The 14,824-nt window shown below is 35.0% G+C and overlaps 2 protein-coding genes across 3 annotated transcripts in view; both read left to right on the top strand.

The window, feature by feature from the left end:
- Positions 1–227: 227 nt before the first annotated feature.
- Claspin (claspin) lies at positions 228–9,754 on the top strand. 2 transcript variants are annotated; one of them, XM_067791683.1, is made up of 10 exons: positions 228–478; positions 566–1,108; positions 1,476–1,546; positions 1,608–1,766; positions 1,856–2,338; positions 2,409–2,658; positions 2,731–3,578; positions 3,725–3,983; positions 4,051–4,383; positions 9,570–9,754. In XM_067791683.1, exons 1-10 carry the CDS (start codon positions 416–418, stop codon positions 9,681–9,683), a joined length of 3,123 nt encoding a protein of 1,040 aa, XP_067647784.1. In that variant the 5' UTR covers positions 228–415; the 3' UTR covers positions 9,684–9,754. The 2 variants fall into 2 exon arrangements, with proteins under 2 accessions (XP_067647784.1, XP_067647783.1); XM_067791682.1 differs by having other exon boundaries at positions 229–478; positions 2,406–2,658.
- A 2,421-nt stretch (positions 9,755–12,175) lies between these two features.
- scny (scrawny) overlaps positions 12,176–14,824 on the top strand; it is a 28,236-nt gene continuing 25,587 nt past the window's right edge. Inside the window, exon 1 of the mRNA XM_067791693.1 lies at positions 12,176–12,955. Within this exon, the coding sequence (XP_067647794.1) occupies positions 12,604–12,955 (352 nt within the window). The 5' untranslated portion in view covers positions 12,176–12,603. The remainder of the gene's footprint in view (positions 12,956–14,824) is intronic.

Genomic DNA, 14,824 nt, shown 5'->3' on the forward strand with positions numbered 1-14,824 from the left:
GGTGGTGCACCGTCTTGAAAAACGTTACCAATTTCTCGTGTACACCTTAAAACCCACAGTTAGCGACATATAACAAGATTATCTTAATTTCAGTTCTTAAAACCTGCTTTACGTGTAACTAGTGACAAATTATGTAATGTGTCTACTAAAAATTATAGATTTTTCTCAAATTTCTCGTTTTTTTTATCAAATTGAAAAAAACAAATTGAAACAGGACCAAGAAAAAAATAATTGAAATTTTACATGCGGCATGTCTTTATTTTAGAAAAGAGTAATCGATTTTTTGTTTCAACGATAAGTTTCTACCTGGCAGTTCGGTTGAGCGGGAAAATCGCTGATCTTGCTAGAAAATTATTTTGTAAACAAAGCAAAAAAAAAATTATTATTTTGCGCATAACATAATTATTTAACTTAAATGGATCTGAGCAAAAGTGATGAAACCAAAAAGGCAGACACACCAAATAACATGAGAATCAGGGTATGTTATATGTTGATGTAAATTAAATTTTGATTTGATGTTACCAAAACAGCGAGTAAAGTAATTTTTTTTTTCTAATTACATCAGGATATGGAAAACAATTACCATGCAACAGACTATGTGACTGCACATAGTAGTAGTTTCGATAACAATAAAGGTCAAATTGATTTTTCGAATGCTATGGAAGAAGAAATGCACCTAGATTATGATGGACTTTCGGATGACAACTTGAACGATACTGTAAATGCCAATGAAAAGCAAGCTAATGAGAGTTCTAATGACGAGGAGATTCATCTGAACTATGACGGAGTATCGGATGATACTTTCAATGATAGTAAAAATAGTAGTAAAGGGGAAAATAGCTTGAACCGAGATGGAAATTGTAGTGAAACTATTCAAGGTGTTGAAGATAAAAGCAGACAGGAATTCGATGATAATAAAGAAGAAATTATACTGACACAAGATACTGAATGTCGCGGTGGTGATGACAATGAATGTACAAATAGTTTTGTTATTAATGAAAATGAAGAGACAAGGAGTCAGGATACTGAACAAAAGAATAGTCTGAAGCACGATGTACACGAAGAAACTAGGCTGGTCCAAGATAGTAATTCAGATGAAAAATATCATGTAAGTTACATTAGGCCACATGTTTAACATAAGTAGCTCAGACACACATACATGCATTTCGTACACCTAAATTTTTTTAAACGGTTAATCTTCTGAAAAGTAAAAGTAGTATCATTTCACCTAACCAAATAATGGAGATATAATTGATTAGCTTTCCTCAGATCTAGATGTGCTACAAAAGCATTAATAATAGATAATAAGAGATCAAAAAAAAAAAAAAATTTGTTTTTCTGAAAATATTAAGGTTAAACCGGACCGATTTGAAACGTCCTATAAAACACCGCTGAAAGGTTTAGATAGTGGTTAGTCCGAGATTTATTAATCAATATATACATTCATAAATATAAATAACCAGTTGTCTTATTAGCGATCCATTCAAAAAAATAAGCACGAAATACAAAGTCAACAACAGCGCTTGCAGAGAGAAGCACAGTTCAGGTATAGGCGCAATGATTATTAAATATATATTTCTCATTATATAAATTATTATTTTATATAGTATACCATATCACAAACCTAAGAAGTACACACTTAAAGAATTCCTCAATCGCCGTACTATTATGAGACCAGCCAAAATCACAGAAGCATCTTCTGATCTGGATAAGCTTAGGAAATCACGAAATTTAAAAATGACAAAGGAAGAATTGGAAGTTTACTCGTAAGTTATGAAAGAATTTTATTTTATTAATACTAGAAAACATTTTCTTACAACAAGAATTGGACGCAAACATGCTTAATTTTTTTTAGCAAACTAATGGATGACAGAGCCAAAGAAGCATCTGAATTTTTCAAAGCTGAAAACTCCGACGATCATAACGAAAAAACGGTTATTGAAAGTGGTGACGATCTAATCGAACAGAGTAATGAAAATATAGCAACAAACAACGAAAGTATAGAGCAATCAAATACAAATACAAATGTTATAATAACAGAAGTTTTAGAGCTGCCGAAACTGGATTTAAGAAATGTAGCTACAGACTTAAATTTAAAAGAAATCGTTCAAAAATCACTATCACCTCAAGCAAAGAAAATATTTCCATTGGATACCAGTGGGGGTATTTCCTCTGATATTCTTAAGACTAGCCCAGTTTTGAATAAAAATGTAGATATTACCATTGATTTATTTTCAACTGAAGATAAAACGCTAAAGTCCTTAAGTAGAGCTAATAGTTTGTTAGAAAGGCTTATGAAAGCAAACAATTTTAGACCTAAACCAAAAGAGGATGTGAGGTGAGTAAATACTTAAAATAATTTATTTGTAGGTACCTAATACACATTTGCACATTCTTAATTACAGCAGTTTACTCAGTCCAAAATGTAGTACGAAATCGCTTATTGAAAAATCAGATCCTAGTTCAAATAAAAAACCTGGAGAAACATTTTTACAGCTGAAAGGTAACTTAAAGTCACTTATCTTACAAAAACGTCGAGAAGAAGTAATGAAGAAACAGAAGGAAGATAACGACAAGAAAAGGCTTGAAGATGAAGATGAGGATTATGATGAGCTAGACGACGCAATAAACGAGGAAGAGCTAGACGATGAAGTAGTAGTAAGGTTTTTAAATAAAATGTTTTCTTTGCTACAAGTAAGTGTGTACTAAATAATTTATTTTTTTCTATAGCCCACGAGTAGTGAAAATTCGGATTCTGAATCAGATGTTGAATATGCACATGAATTGGATAATGAAAATGGCGATAATGTGCTTTCAATGGATGAAAGCCAAAATATTCCAGCAGCGCAAGTAAAATCAGAAGAAACTGATATCGAGCAGCAGCGAATAGGATCGGAAGTGTCTTTTAACGAGTCACACAGCGAGCATCCTCAGTCTCTTGGTGCGCCTTTACCAATTAGTCAAATACCTACAACACCAATAGCTAACCAAGAAGAGGAAACCGACCAATTAATAAATTTATGTTCTGGTACATTTGAAACTCAAACTGTTGATGTTATCACTCAGCCTGCAACTGTTATCACTCAGCCTGCAACTGTTATCGCCACCGAAGACGACATAGCTATTAATAACAGAATAATTTCATCATCAGACGAAGAAAATTCTCCACTTTCTAACAACAAAAAATCAAGAAAAAAAAGATATACTAAAAAGATAAAGAAATCTAAAATGAAATTAGGTTTCTCTGATGATGAGGACGATGATGATGAAGATAAAGACGATAAGTCGGACGAGGAAACAGATGTGGGGAACGTTGAAGAGTACGAGCCTGATGATAATCTTCCTGCAACGTATATCGATTATGATTCAGAAGAAAATGAAATAACAGTTGAATTGACTAAAGAGGATTGCTTGAAGCGTGCTGAAAATTTTGTTGAAAAAGAGGCAGAATTATCAGATTCTGAATGGGGAAGCGCAGATGAAGATGAAAAAAACTTGGATCAATACGATATAGAGCTGGGAGACGAAGATGAATTTGATAAAGAGGAAGTGAGAGAGCAATTGGAAAAGATTCATGCGTGAGTAAACTATTAAAACACATTTTTGGAAAAGAAAATTAGTTTTATGATAACTTTGGGTAATCAAACTTCTTAATACATATTAAGGGGTTATACTTATAGGGTCGCTTATGCATAAAATGTTTTTTCCTTTAAATAAATTTCAGTCGTAAAATGTTGGATGAGGATATTCGACAAGTGAATAAATTGCAAGAAATTCTCTTCGAAGATGAAGAAGATGAGTCAGCTAAACGACAACGTAAATTCAGATGGAAAAATTTCGATACCACCTTTAACATCGATATAAGTCAAAATCCATTAACAGATCTCAAACCGGAAGATGGTAGCGATGATGAAAATGAGCATTTATGGCGTAAAATACGATATGAAAGAGAGCAAGCAATCAAAAATAATTCTGTAAACGAGGTACATACGTGTTCTAATAAAATGCAAACCAATATCCAAAATGTGATAAATAAATTTTATTTAACAGATTTCTTTAGAAGCAAGCACTTCAATAACAACAGCCAAATCATTAAGTGATATGAAAAATTTGACAATTTTGAATATGTCGACAAAATCGAAGATAAGTCAAAAAGAAGAAAAAGAGAAATCACCATTTTTGATATCAAAGGAACTGATTAAATGTGAAAATATAAAAGCCAGAAGCTCGTTTCTATTGAGAAATAAAAAGGCACTAACAAAGACAATTTGTTCTGTTAAAAATGGCAATCAAGATGTAAATACATCTCCGGATAAAATTGGTGTCAAAGCCATAAATCCCAGCAAATTTGTGTTTACTACGTTATCACTTGAGGAGCATGAGGTATATTTGCACGTTCATAAACAATCATGGTTAGGTTAATACAAAAAAGACGCTGAACAACAAATTTATAATTTTACAGTCGAAATAAAAACCATTTTTTTAACGTTCACTTCGGCAATGACTTCAAAAAGTTGCATAACTCAGTTTTTATTGGTTCAAACACCTTAAAATGTTTTCTGGGGTGTATTTTATTATATTAAAATGAAATCTGTGAAAAGCGCAGATTCGAAAAATCTGTTAGTTTGTAAATCAGCCTAAGTAGAAACACCTCAGTAGGACAGATAAGAAAAAATCTTGTTATCCATCCGCAGAAGCAATGAAAATATATAACTTTGTATAAGGAACTGCCAACACAACCAATTTTGGGAAACAGTAAACCATAGTGGGGAAAGGTAACACTGGGCAAAGAGTTAAAATAGCGTTAAATGCAAACTACTGCCAAATTTCACCCCAATAGCTAACCCCTTTTCGAAATACCATAGCGAATTCATACAAAAAAGTGTATATAACAAGTAAGGAAGGCTAAGTTCGGGTGTAACCGAACATTACATACTCAGCTGAGAGCTTTGGAGACAAAATAAGGGGAAATCACCATGTCGGAAAATGAACCTAGGGTAATCCTGGAATGTGTTTGTATGACATGGGTATCAAATGGAAGGTATTAAAGAGTATTTTAATACCAAGATAAAGTGAGTCCAGATAAGTACATGAACAAAGTTTAGTAAAGATATATCGATTTTTATATTTATTTTTGTACTTTGTTGCACCGTATCATTACTGGAGTTGAATATTGACATAATTTACTTATATACTGTAAAGATATTCAATTTTTTGTTAAATTTTACTTTTAAACTATTTTTTTTAAAAAGTGGGCGTGTTCTTCCGATTTTGCTAATTTTTATTTAGCACATATATAGTAATAGTAGTAACGTTCCTGCCAAATTTCATCATGATATCTTCAACGACTGCCAATTTACAGCTTGCAAAACTTTTAAATTACCTTCTTTTAGAAGTGGGCGGCGCCACGCCCATTATCCAAAATTTTACTAATTTTCTATTTTTCGTCATAAGGTCAACCCACCCACCAAGTTCCATCGCTTTATCCGTCTTTGGTAATGAATTATCGCATTTTTTCTGTTTTTCGAAATTTTCGATATCGAAAAAGTGGGCGTGGTTATAGTCCGATAGATAGTCCAGGAACCCACATACCAAATTTCATCAAGATACCTAAATAATATACTCAAGTTATCGTGTTAACGGACAGACGGACGGACGGACATGGCTCAATCAAATTTTTTTTCGATACTGATGATTTTGATATATGGAAGTCTATATGTATCTATCTCGATTCCTTTCATGTTTCATGTTTATTTGAAAATTTGTTCCTGGCACAACAATTTTGACAAATTATTTAACAGTGCTAGTCATGAATAGCATGAGCTATAAAAATTGAACATTTATAATAATAAATTAAATTAATCAAATTAAATTAAATATAACAGATAATAGTTAAATAAAGAAAAGTAATTAATAAATATTAAAAGACAGCAGTAGTGATGATAACCTTTGGCTAATTATAGATAGAATAGTATCTAACAAATAAAGACAGAGAAAGGAAAAGGGACTTAGAAATGAACATTTTCAACAAGTTGAGATCCAGTTTTAGAGTCGTTAAAAAATGATGTTGGCTCTTTTTTGAAGTGCAGAGCATTACTTAAGAGTCGGAGACTTGTAGGTTGGGAGTTTCAAAGACGTGTTACAGTAACAAAGAATTGGCGTTCAGAGGTTAGCGTGCGGTATCTAATGTGCGTAAGAAGAAGCACCGATCTTGATGATTGCAAAAAATAAGCTTACGATATAGATAGTCAGGTTCCTTCGTGTGTATCAATTTATGTAGGAAGGACAGTGTTTTGACTTTTAAAAGATGTTCGAAGGAAATGTATAGCAACCTTTCAGCATGTTGTGATACGTGATCAAGTCTTTTCAACCCATAAACATATCTAGCAATGTTGTTGTCTCCGTATCTACGTATTCTATAACGGAATTGTCAAACAGTACATTCTCTAAATCATTAGTGGGAAAATACCTTCTATGAATAACAATACATTTTGACTTATTCGGGTTTATACATAAGCCACTCATAGTAGCTCATGAAAATATTTGATTCAAATCGTGGTTTAAGTTACCTATGCACAAGCTAGTTTGATCACGAGGACAACACGTATACAACTGCACATCATCAGCGTAGATATCAACATTACAATACTTAAGGACATCGGGTAAGTCATTGATATACAGAACAAATAACAGATGACCCAGGATGGAGCCTTGAGGGACGCCTCTTAAGGCATGTAGGAAGTCAGACTTTTTACCATCTATACATACTGCTTGAGTTCTATCGCCAAGATATGTGATCATAAGGGCAACTGCATTACCAGAGAAGTTAAATAAGTTTTCCAGCTTCCTACAGAGCAGAGTATGGTCTACAGAATCAAAAGCTTTAGAGTGGTCAAGAAGTATTAAGAAGGCAATTCGCCCACGAATTTCTTCTGTCACAGATAATAGTGCCTTTGCACAGCTTCGCTTTGACCTAAAACCGGACTGACTGTCTGACAGGAGCTTGTATTCATGTACATATGATACGATTTGCCCATGTAGAATACGTTCAACGACCTTAAAGAGGAAAGGGAGTATGGCTATTGGTCGATACTCATTATTTTGTTTGAGGATAGGAATAAATTTTGCAGCTTTCCAGTATATTGGGAAGATACCGGTCGTCAAAATTGAGTTGACCAATTAAGTAATGTGGGGAAGGATTTTGGGAAGAATGACTTTTAAAAACTTTGAACATATACCATCAAACCCCATTGCGTTAGACTTCACAGAAAGTATGGCTTGGACAACATAACAATTGTAGACACAAACTCAAAAGGGCTAGTGTCAACGTTAACACGCACGGAGTAGTTATCAACACACACATTGTCGGCTGATTTTGGTAGTCTTACAATAGTATTATTTATTTCGTTGATGTCAACATCAGGGGGATGAGACAAGTCACTTTTGGGCTTTCCAATTCCTATTTGTTTGATTTTGTTGCATTTTTCTTTTGTATTCAAAGCAGAACTCAACTTATACTTAAAATAATTTGCCTTGGCCAACCTTATGGCTTTGTTTGCAGTAAGCCGAGCTGTTTTAAGGCAGCTATGCGCTTCGACTGTTTAGTACCTTTTCCATCGTGAGTATGCTTGGTTACGAAGGTGGATTAGGTGTTTAATGTAACATTGAACCAAGGGCTAATTATTGTATTTAGGTGTTTTTATTTTTAGTGGAACGTGATCATCGAACAACTTATTTATGCTATCCTGCAGAAACTTTGTCTGGTCATCAACCGATATTAACGTACAAATAAGGCTCCATTCAACCAACTCTACGGACTCAGCAAGAGAATAATAATCTATAATTCTGTAATCGCGATACGTGAACGAACTTGGCCTACATGATGTTTGGAAGTTGTAATTTAGGAATATCAGGTCGTGTTTTGAGAAGCTGGAGGCGGATAGTTGCGTGTAGTGAATCATTTTATGAAGATCATTGACAAAAAATAAATCTAATAGAGAAGAATTAGTATTTGTGAAATGCGTTGGTATAGCACAGTTAGTGGGAAAATGTCCCAGAGATTCCATTCTTTTTTTTAAACTGGTATCCACCAGTAGGTTACTATTAACATGATAGCGATGATAATATTGTCATAATCTATTAGTAACGATTGTAGAAATTCAATAAACGCGGAAAAGTTTACTAGTCGATTCGGTCTGTATGTACAGCCAATAAGAAGCCTACAATTATTCTCAGAAAACACATGAACAAACACATATTCCACAGGATCACCTATACTAGAACAACAACAACAACAGGACATATTACTTTTTACATATATAGCAACACCACCACCATGACCACTTCTATCCATTTATCTTCACCATTTCATTTTTATGAAACGAAGAAAACCATGTTTCTGAAACATATATGATATCAATATAGGAGCCTTCTGACATAAACCTCAACTCGTCAAGCTTTTTATAAAAGCTTTGCGCATTGATATGAACAACTTTCAGACATTTGGCTTTTTTGCTGACTATGCGCAACAAAGTAGATAGACAGTCTTTGGAACTCGGGGACTCGCTATCGGGACCAACATTATAAAAATAATAAGTGAATGATTTGCACTGAATTTGGCTAACAGCATAATTAAAGATTTTGTGATGTTGTAGGCGGAAAAAAAGACAGAGAAGGAATAGATTAGAAGAGAGCAAAGAGAAATATTTATTGCAGAAAAACTTATTGTAATGTTCGCTTTCTTATATTAAATAAATATAGATATCTCAACTCCTGATGATGCCAAGGAAATTTGGCGAAACGTTGAGTTATAAGGTGGAATAAGTCTCTTTTATTCGCACTATCAACAATTAGATCAGAAAAGCTTATAAAAATTAAAAAATCTGCATGCCAAACAAACTGATCGGTAACAAAAATCTTGTAGAAATATTTATTATTAGGAGGCTGTTAGTTAGGCTCTTGGTGGCCCTCCAGGGCGTTGTTCGCAACCGGCGTGTCGTCTTCATGAAAGGAAGTATTGTTTTCCGGGTCCAGACTGTCGAGAAAACTCAGGCTGGGAACTGCCTCGGGTCGGTCGGTTTATACCTGTACCACCAACCGTTATCCAATCAAAGTTAATATACTCTGTGTGCAAAGCACGATGATTATAAAAAAATATATGGTAATCCTAGGCAGCAAAAGAAAACCATGATGAAATGCAAACTTTCTATGAGGTGAATATAATTTAAGGTAGGAAGTTGTTTCGCCAGGAAGTTGCTGAAAATGCCGTTTTATTCTTTATTTCCTTTGGACTAAAATTGTGTTTCTTCGCGGATTAATAAATAAAATCAAAAACAAAAAAAACTCAAATCCGAAAATCCTGCTTATTAAATAGTTAAATAGAAAGCGTCGTTTATAAAAAATGAACAAAGCTGGATTAAATTCAAATAACATTTTGTTTGACGAAGTCACCGTCGAATAAATTTTAAACCACAAGATTTCGATTATATCGCTATCTCTTTTCTATTATCAACATAATCGTCACCTTATCCTATTAGTTGTAATATGTATAATTGTATTTTATTTTACAGACTTTAAAAAGAAAAGCGGATGACGCAAATGCTGGCGGCATTGATATAAAAATAACAAAGCGACTTAAAAGCGAAACAAAGAAAGCTGAATATTTAATAGATAAACTATTGTAAACTATTTTAAGTTGACTGCCAATTTTATTTAATGTAAGAACATAAGAAAAAATAAAATTATAGCTTTTAAACATTTGTAGTCTCATTTTCTCTAGACTCATGTAAAAGTAAAAGTCGGTTGAAACATGAATGGGCAATTCATGGCACTTTAATTTGTTAACCGCGAGCAAAAAAAACCTTTATTTCATTCTCGCCATTCGCGACAGCCGTTCTCACTGTCAGCAATCGTTTGACAGGTAGGTATGGCCATTGTAAATTTTACATTTTATAGTAAACGATGGGTATGGCAATGGGGGAATACATAATGGGAGGAACAAGGCGAATTCATTACAGGTGGTCAAGGCGAATCCATACTAGGTGGTGGCAAAGCGAATTCAACCAATTCGCCGTACAGAAGAATGTCAAGTCAAAAGAAAATTTTCATTGATTTCGATTAACTGACATGTTGCAGTACAAGGCGTTGTATGGAAAATTATCAAGAAGAAGCAATCAGCTGATGGGATAACACCACCTGTAATGAATTCGCCTTGCAGGTGGTGTTATCTCATCAGCTGATTGCTTCTTCTTGATAATTTTCCATACAGCGCCTTGTACTACAACATGTCAGTTAATCGAAATCAATTAAAATTTTCTTTTGACTTGACATTCTTCCACACGCCGAATTGGTTGAATTCGCTTTGCCCGCACCTATTATAGATTCGCCTTGGGGAAGAATAGAAACATTTTTCACTTGTATGAATTCACAATGAATCAACATCTGGTCTGATGTTCATATTCACCATGATAAATTCAAAAATATATCTCCTATGTGTCCAAATGGCTGTGTGCCAATATGCAACATTTTCGGTGTGGAAATTTTATATTTTGGTAAAAATGTGCGATTTAGTTGAGCCAAATAAATGGAAAATTTTGATGTTTTGCTAACCCAACAACAACAACAAGACAATTATTTTTTTTTTGGGTTTGGTTGAATGGCATGGACGCTAGTCCACAACGCCAGGTTGTATGTCGGATGGTTCTTTTTCAGATTGTTGTATATGTAATTTTGGCTCCATTCATCAATTTCAGAGGTGTATTTAAAGTTTGACGTTTAGCAGTCCATATAAAGTTTAAGCGTAAACGTCTATACAAGTAAAAAAAAAACGCAGCTTATATCACTAATCATTATTATAATCTTTTTAAATCTCTTTCATATATATGCCAATTTGAGATGTTGCTGCAATACAAAAAAAAAAAAATAAAGGCGCTATAACCTCCGAGGAGATTTTAGGCCGAGCTTCTCTTCCAATTTTGTCGTGCTTCTCTTTGAATTTTTCCTACAAATTTGCGGGAGGGAACCTACTTGCTTTATGCAGACTCCGAACTGCATCTGCAAAGCATGAGCATTGGGTGCTTTTCATGGCAGCAATACGCTCGGAGTGCTTGCCAAACACTGCTGAGGGGCGACCCCGCTTAGAAAAAATTTCGGTAACGTTGTTGTTGTTGTTGTAGCGATTAGGTTACTCCCCGAAGGCTTTGGGGAGTGTTATCGATGTGATGGTCCTTTGTCGGATACAGATCCGATACGCTCCGGTAACACAGCACCATTAAGGTGCTGGCCCGACCATCTCGGGAACGATTTATATGGCCACATTGAACTTTCAGGCCATACCTCCCTCCCCACCCGCAAGTTCGGGAAACGGGATTCGCCGCTCGAAGGTGAGGTTGACAATTGGGTTGGATAAGCTATATATTGCGCTACACAACTCCTTGAATCCCTTTCGGTAACGTTTTACAAGACGGTGCACCACATAATTTTTATCGAAAATTATCAAAGGTGGTATCAAAAGACACGTCTCGATCTCCGTTTTAAGAATCCGAAAGCGGAAATAAAAAATTTTATTTTCATCGAAAGTTGTTCACAAAAAGCCGTAAAATGTCTCCGAGAGGGTCCGAAATATGGGGCTCGATCCATAGTTTTTTTTTGCATAGAACAGCTTTCTGTGTTGGCGGCCTTTGGCCGCGCTTATAAAAAATTACCTTGGGTGGGTCCGACACCGGTTTAGGGATCAAAACTAAATGCGTGCAGAACAGCTTTCTGCATTAGTGTGCGTGTGTGTACAACAAATTTTGCAAAAACAACAAACACATGAAAATTTGAACCGATTTTTTGCATATATGTTTTGACAGAAATAAAAATTTAAATTTTCGCTTTTGGATTCTAAAAACAGAGGTCGAGACGCGTCTTTTGACACCACCTTTGATAATTTTCGATAAAAATTAGGTGGTCTTGTAAAACGTTACCAAATTTTCTTCTAATTGAAAAACTTGTTTCTAAAATTTTGATGTTGTTTTGCCTGGGGCGTGAACCCAGGAAATTCGGTGTGGTATTCGGGGCTCGATACTATCACACTTCGGCGTCCGCTACTGTTACTGCAATACTTATCGAAATAACAATTCTAAAATATTTTAATCTGGCAGTGCCCCCTCTAAAATACAATCGTGCATCGTTGAATAACACGCATGTGGCTTTTTGTCGCGTTTTTTTGTCGGCGACAATAGAAGAAAAATATTAATGCAATTTGTCCAGCGGTTTAACTTTTTCCCGATTTTACATAAACGGCACCTTTTCAACAATAATACGAAGTGATTTCTTTAATGTAAAAGCATATATTCGATGTATAATATCTTACAGAGATAATACTTGGTGAAGTGGTTTTGTGTGAAAAAAACAAATGGAACTGAAGAAAAAATATATATATATTGGGTATACATTTTGCAATACACCGTCAGCAAATGTTTAAGGTCTTTCTCTCTGCCAAAAAACAATATACACCGAAATTGCGAAAATCTTGGTTAAATAGGAAAAAAGTTTTAAAATAATTGTACAATAAAACGCGTGTATTTTGAAATTTCGCTACACATACAACCATCAGCCTCCATGCCAGTTTCAGTTGTGTGTGAACCAGTACCTAATGTTAGCGCAGTTTTGCGGGAATCCCTTGGCAATGGGTATTCTACAAACAGTAGCCGGGGTGGTGTTTGCGGCGCCAAAAGTGGAAGTGTGGGCGATAATTACTTTGGTGCCGACGATGATGGCTGCCTTCAAACCAAATTGGCTGTAACAGCAAAACGTGTTTTATTGTCAAAAATTGAATATGAAGAGGTGACAAATTACGGCCAATCCGTTTTGGGTGCATTAAAATCAAAGTACGAGCAATTGAAATCAACTGCAAACAATAAAACAAATTACGATTATCACTCCATTGATAAATGTAGTACGGAAAACTATGGTAAGTTTGGGAGTACATATTTCTCATGATTATTTTGGTCATTTTGTATTTACAAATTTTTATGCATAATTTCGATATCAATTGCACAAACCGTTCGGCACAATCGATAGTGGTCGCCATCGATAGTAGTTCTTCGGGTAGCTTACAACTATCTATAGCAAGGTTGCAACATTGTTCCATTTGATCCCAAAATAGTAATAATTTTGTCTGCTGGTTATACATTACTTCTACATTACTCCTTTTAAAGAAGTATCTGCGTTCATATTTACGAATATGCAGACGTCTTTGAAGTCGGGTTTCATCAAAAATGTAAATACGATTTCTTCTCAAAAGCAAGCGAGAATTTCAAAATTCGCTAAAAATATTTAGTATGGCAACCGTGACCGGTGTTGATGTGCATTGTGGAATCGGTTACATGTGTTTTCGCTTTTGACGTTTGTGAGGTGAATATGAGTAGGCGGCATGTATAGCCAGCGTTGCCATATATTTTTTTTCCAAGTCGTCAGACGCCGCCAAAAAATCGTCAAAAATCGTCATCTGGGGCAACAAGCAATAACAACCAAAGTTGAGTTAGGACGGAGTTGGGTACGATTGTATTCGCCGGAACCCAAAATGAGATCGCCGGAAAATATAAACTTTAAAAGCCCTTTTCTGAAAATTGTCTTTGATTGTTATTTTTTGTTGCCACATACAACAAATAAAATCGTATTCAATTCATTTCGTTTTATTTTATAAATAACAAAAACATCTCAATTTTGACGACCGGTGTCTTCCCAATATACTGGAAAGCTGCAAAAGTTATTCCAATCCGTAAACAAAATAATGAGTATCGACCAATAGCCATACTCCCTTTCCTCTCTAAGGTCGTTGAACGTATTCTACATGGGCAAATCGTATCATATGTACATGAATACAAGCTCCTGTCAGATAGTCAGTCCGGTTTCAGGTCAAAGCGGAGCTGTACAACGGCACTATTATCTGTGACAGAAGAAATTCGTGAGCGAGTGGATGAAAGTTACATTGCCTTCTTAACACTTCTTGACCACTCCAAAGCTTTCGATTCTGTAGACCACACTCTGCTCTGTAGGAAGCTGGAAAACCTATTTAACTTCTCTGGTCATGCAGTTGCCCTTATAAGATCATATCTTGGCGATAGGACTCAAGCAGTATGTATAGATGGTGAAAAGTCTGACTTCCTTCATGTCTTAAGAGGCGTCCCTCAAGGCTCTATCCTGGGTCCTCTGTTATTTGTTCTGTACATCAATGACTTACCCGATGTCCTTAAGTATTGTAATGGTCATATCTACGCTGATGATGTGCAGTTATTTACGTGTTGTCCTCGTGATCAAACTAGCTTGTGCATAAGTAACTTAAACCATGATTTGAATCAAATATTTTCATGGGCTGCTATGAATGGCTTATGTATAAACCCGAATAAGTCAAAATGTATTGTTATTCATAGAAGGTCTTTTCCCACTAATGATTTAGAGAATGTAGTGTTCGACAATTCCGTTATAGAATACGTAGATACGGCGAAAAACTTAGGTGTAATTTTTAACAAAACATTGACATGGAAAGACCATATTTTTAGAAAGGTTGGGAAAGTTTATGGAATGCTTCGTACACTATGGTTAACACAGTATTTCACGCCTTTGCACATAAGACTACTTCTGGCTAAAGCGTACTTAATACCTACGCTACTCCATGGTTGTGTGATTTACTCAAACTGTGACTATCTGTGCAAGAACAAACTAAATGTTGTTTACAACAACATTGCTAGATATGTTTATGGGTTGAAAAGATTTGACCACGTATCTCAACATGCTGAAAGGTTGCTAAACATTTCTTTCGAAAATCTTTTAAAAGTCA

Source organism: Eurosta solidaginis, chromosome 5 (genome assembly GCF_040869045.1).
Source record: "Eurosta solidaginis isolate ZX-2024a chromosome 5, ASM4086904v1, whole genome shotgun sequence".
NCBI lineage: Eukaryota > Metazoa > Arthropoda > Insecta > Diptera > Tephritidae > Eurosta > Eurosta solidaginis.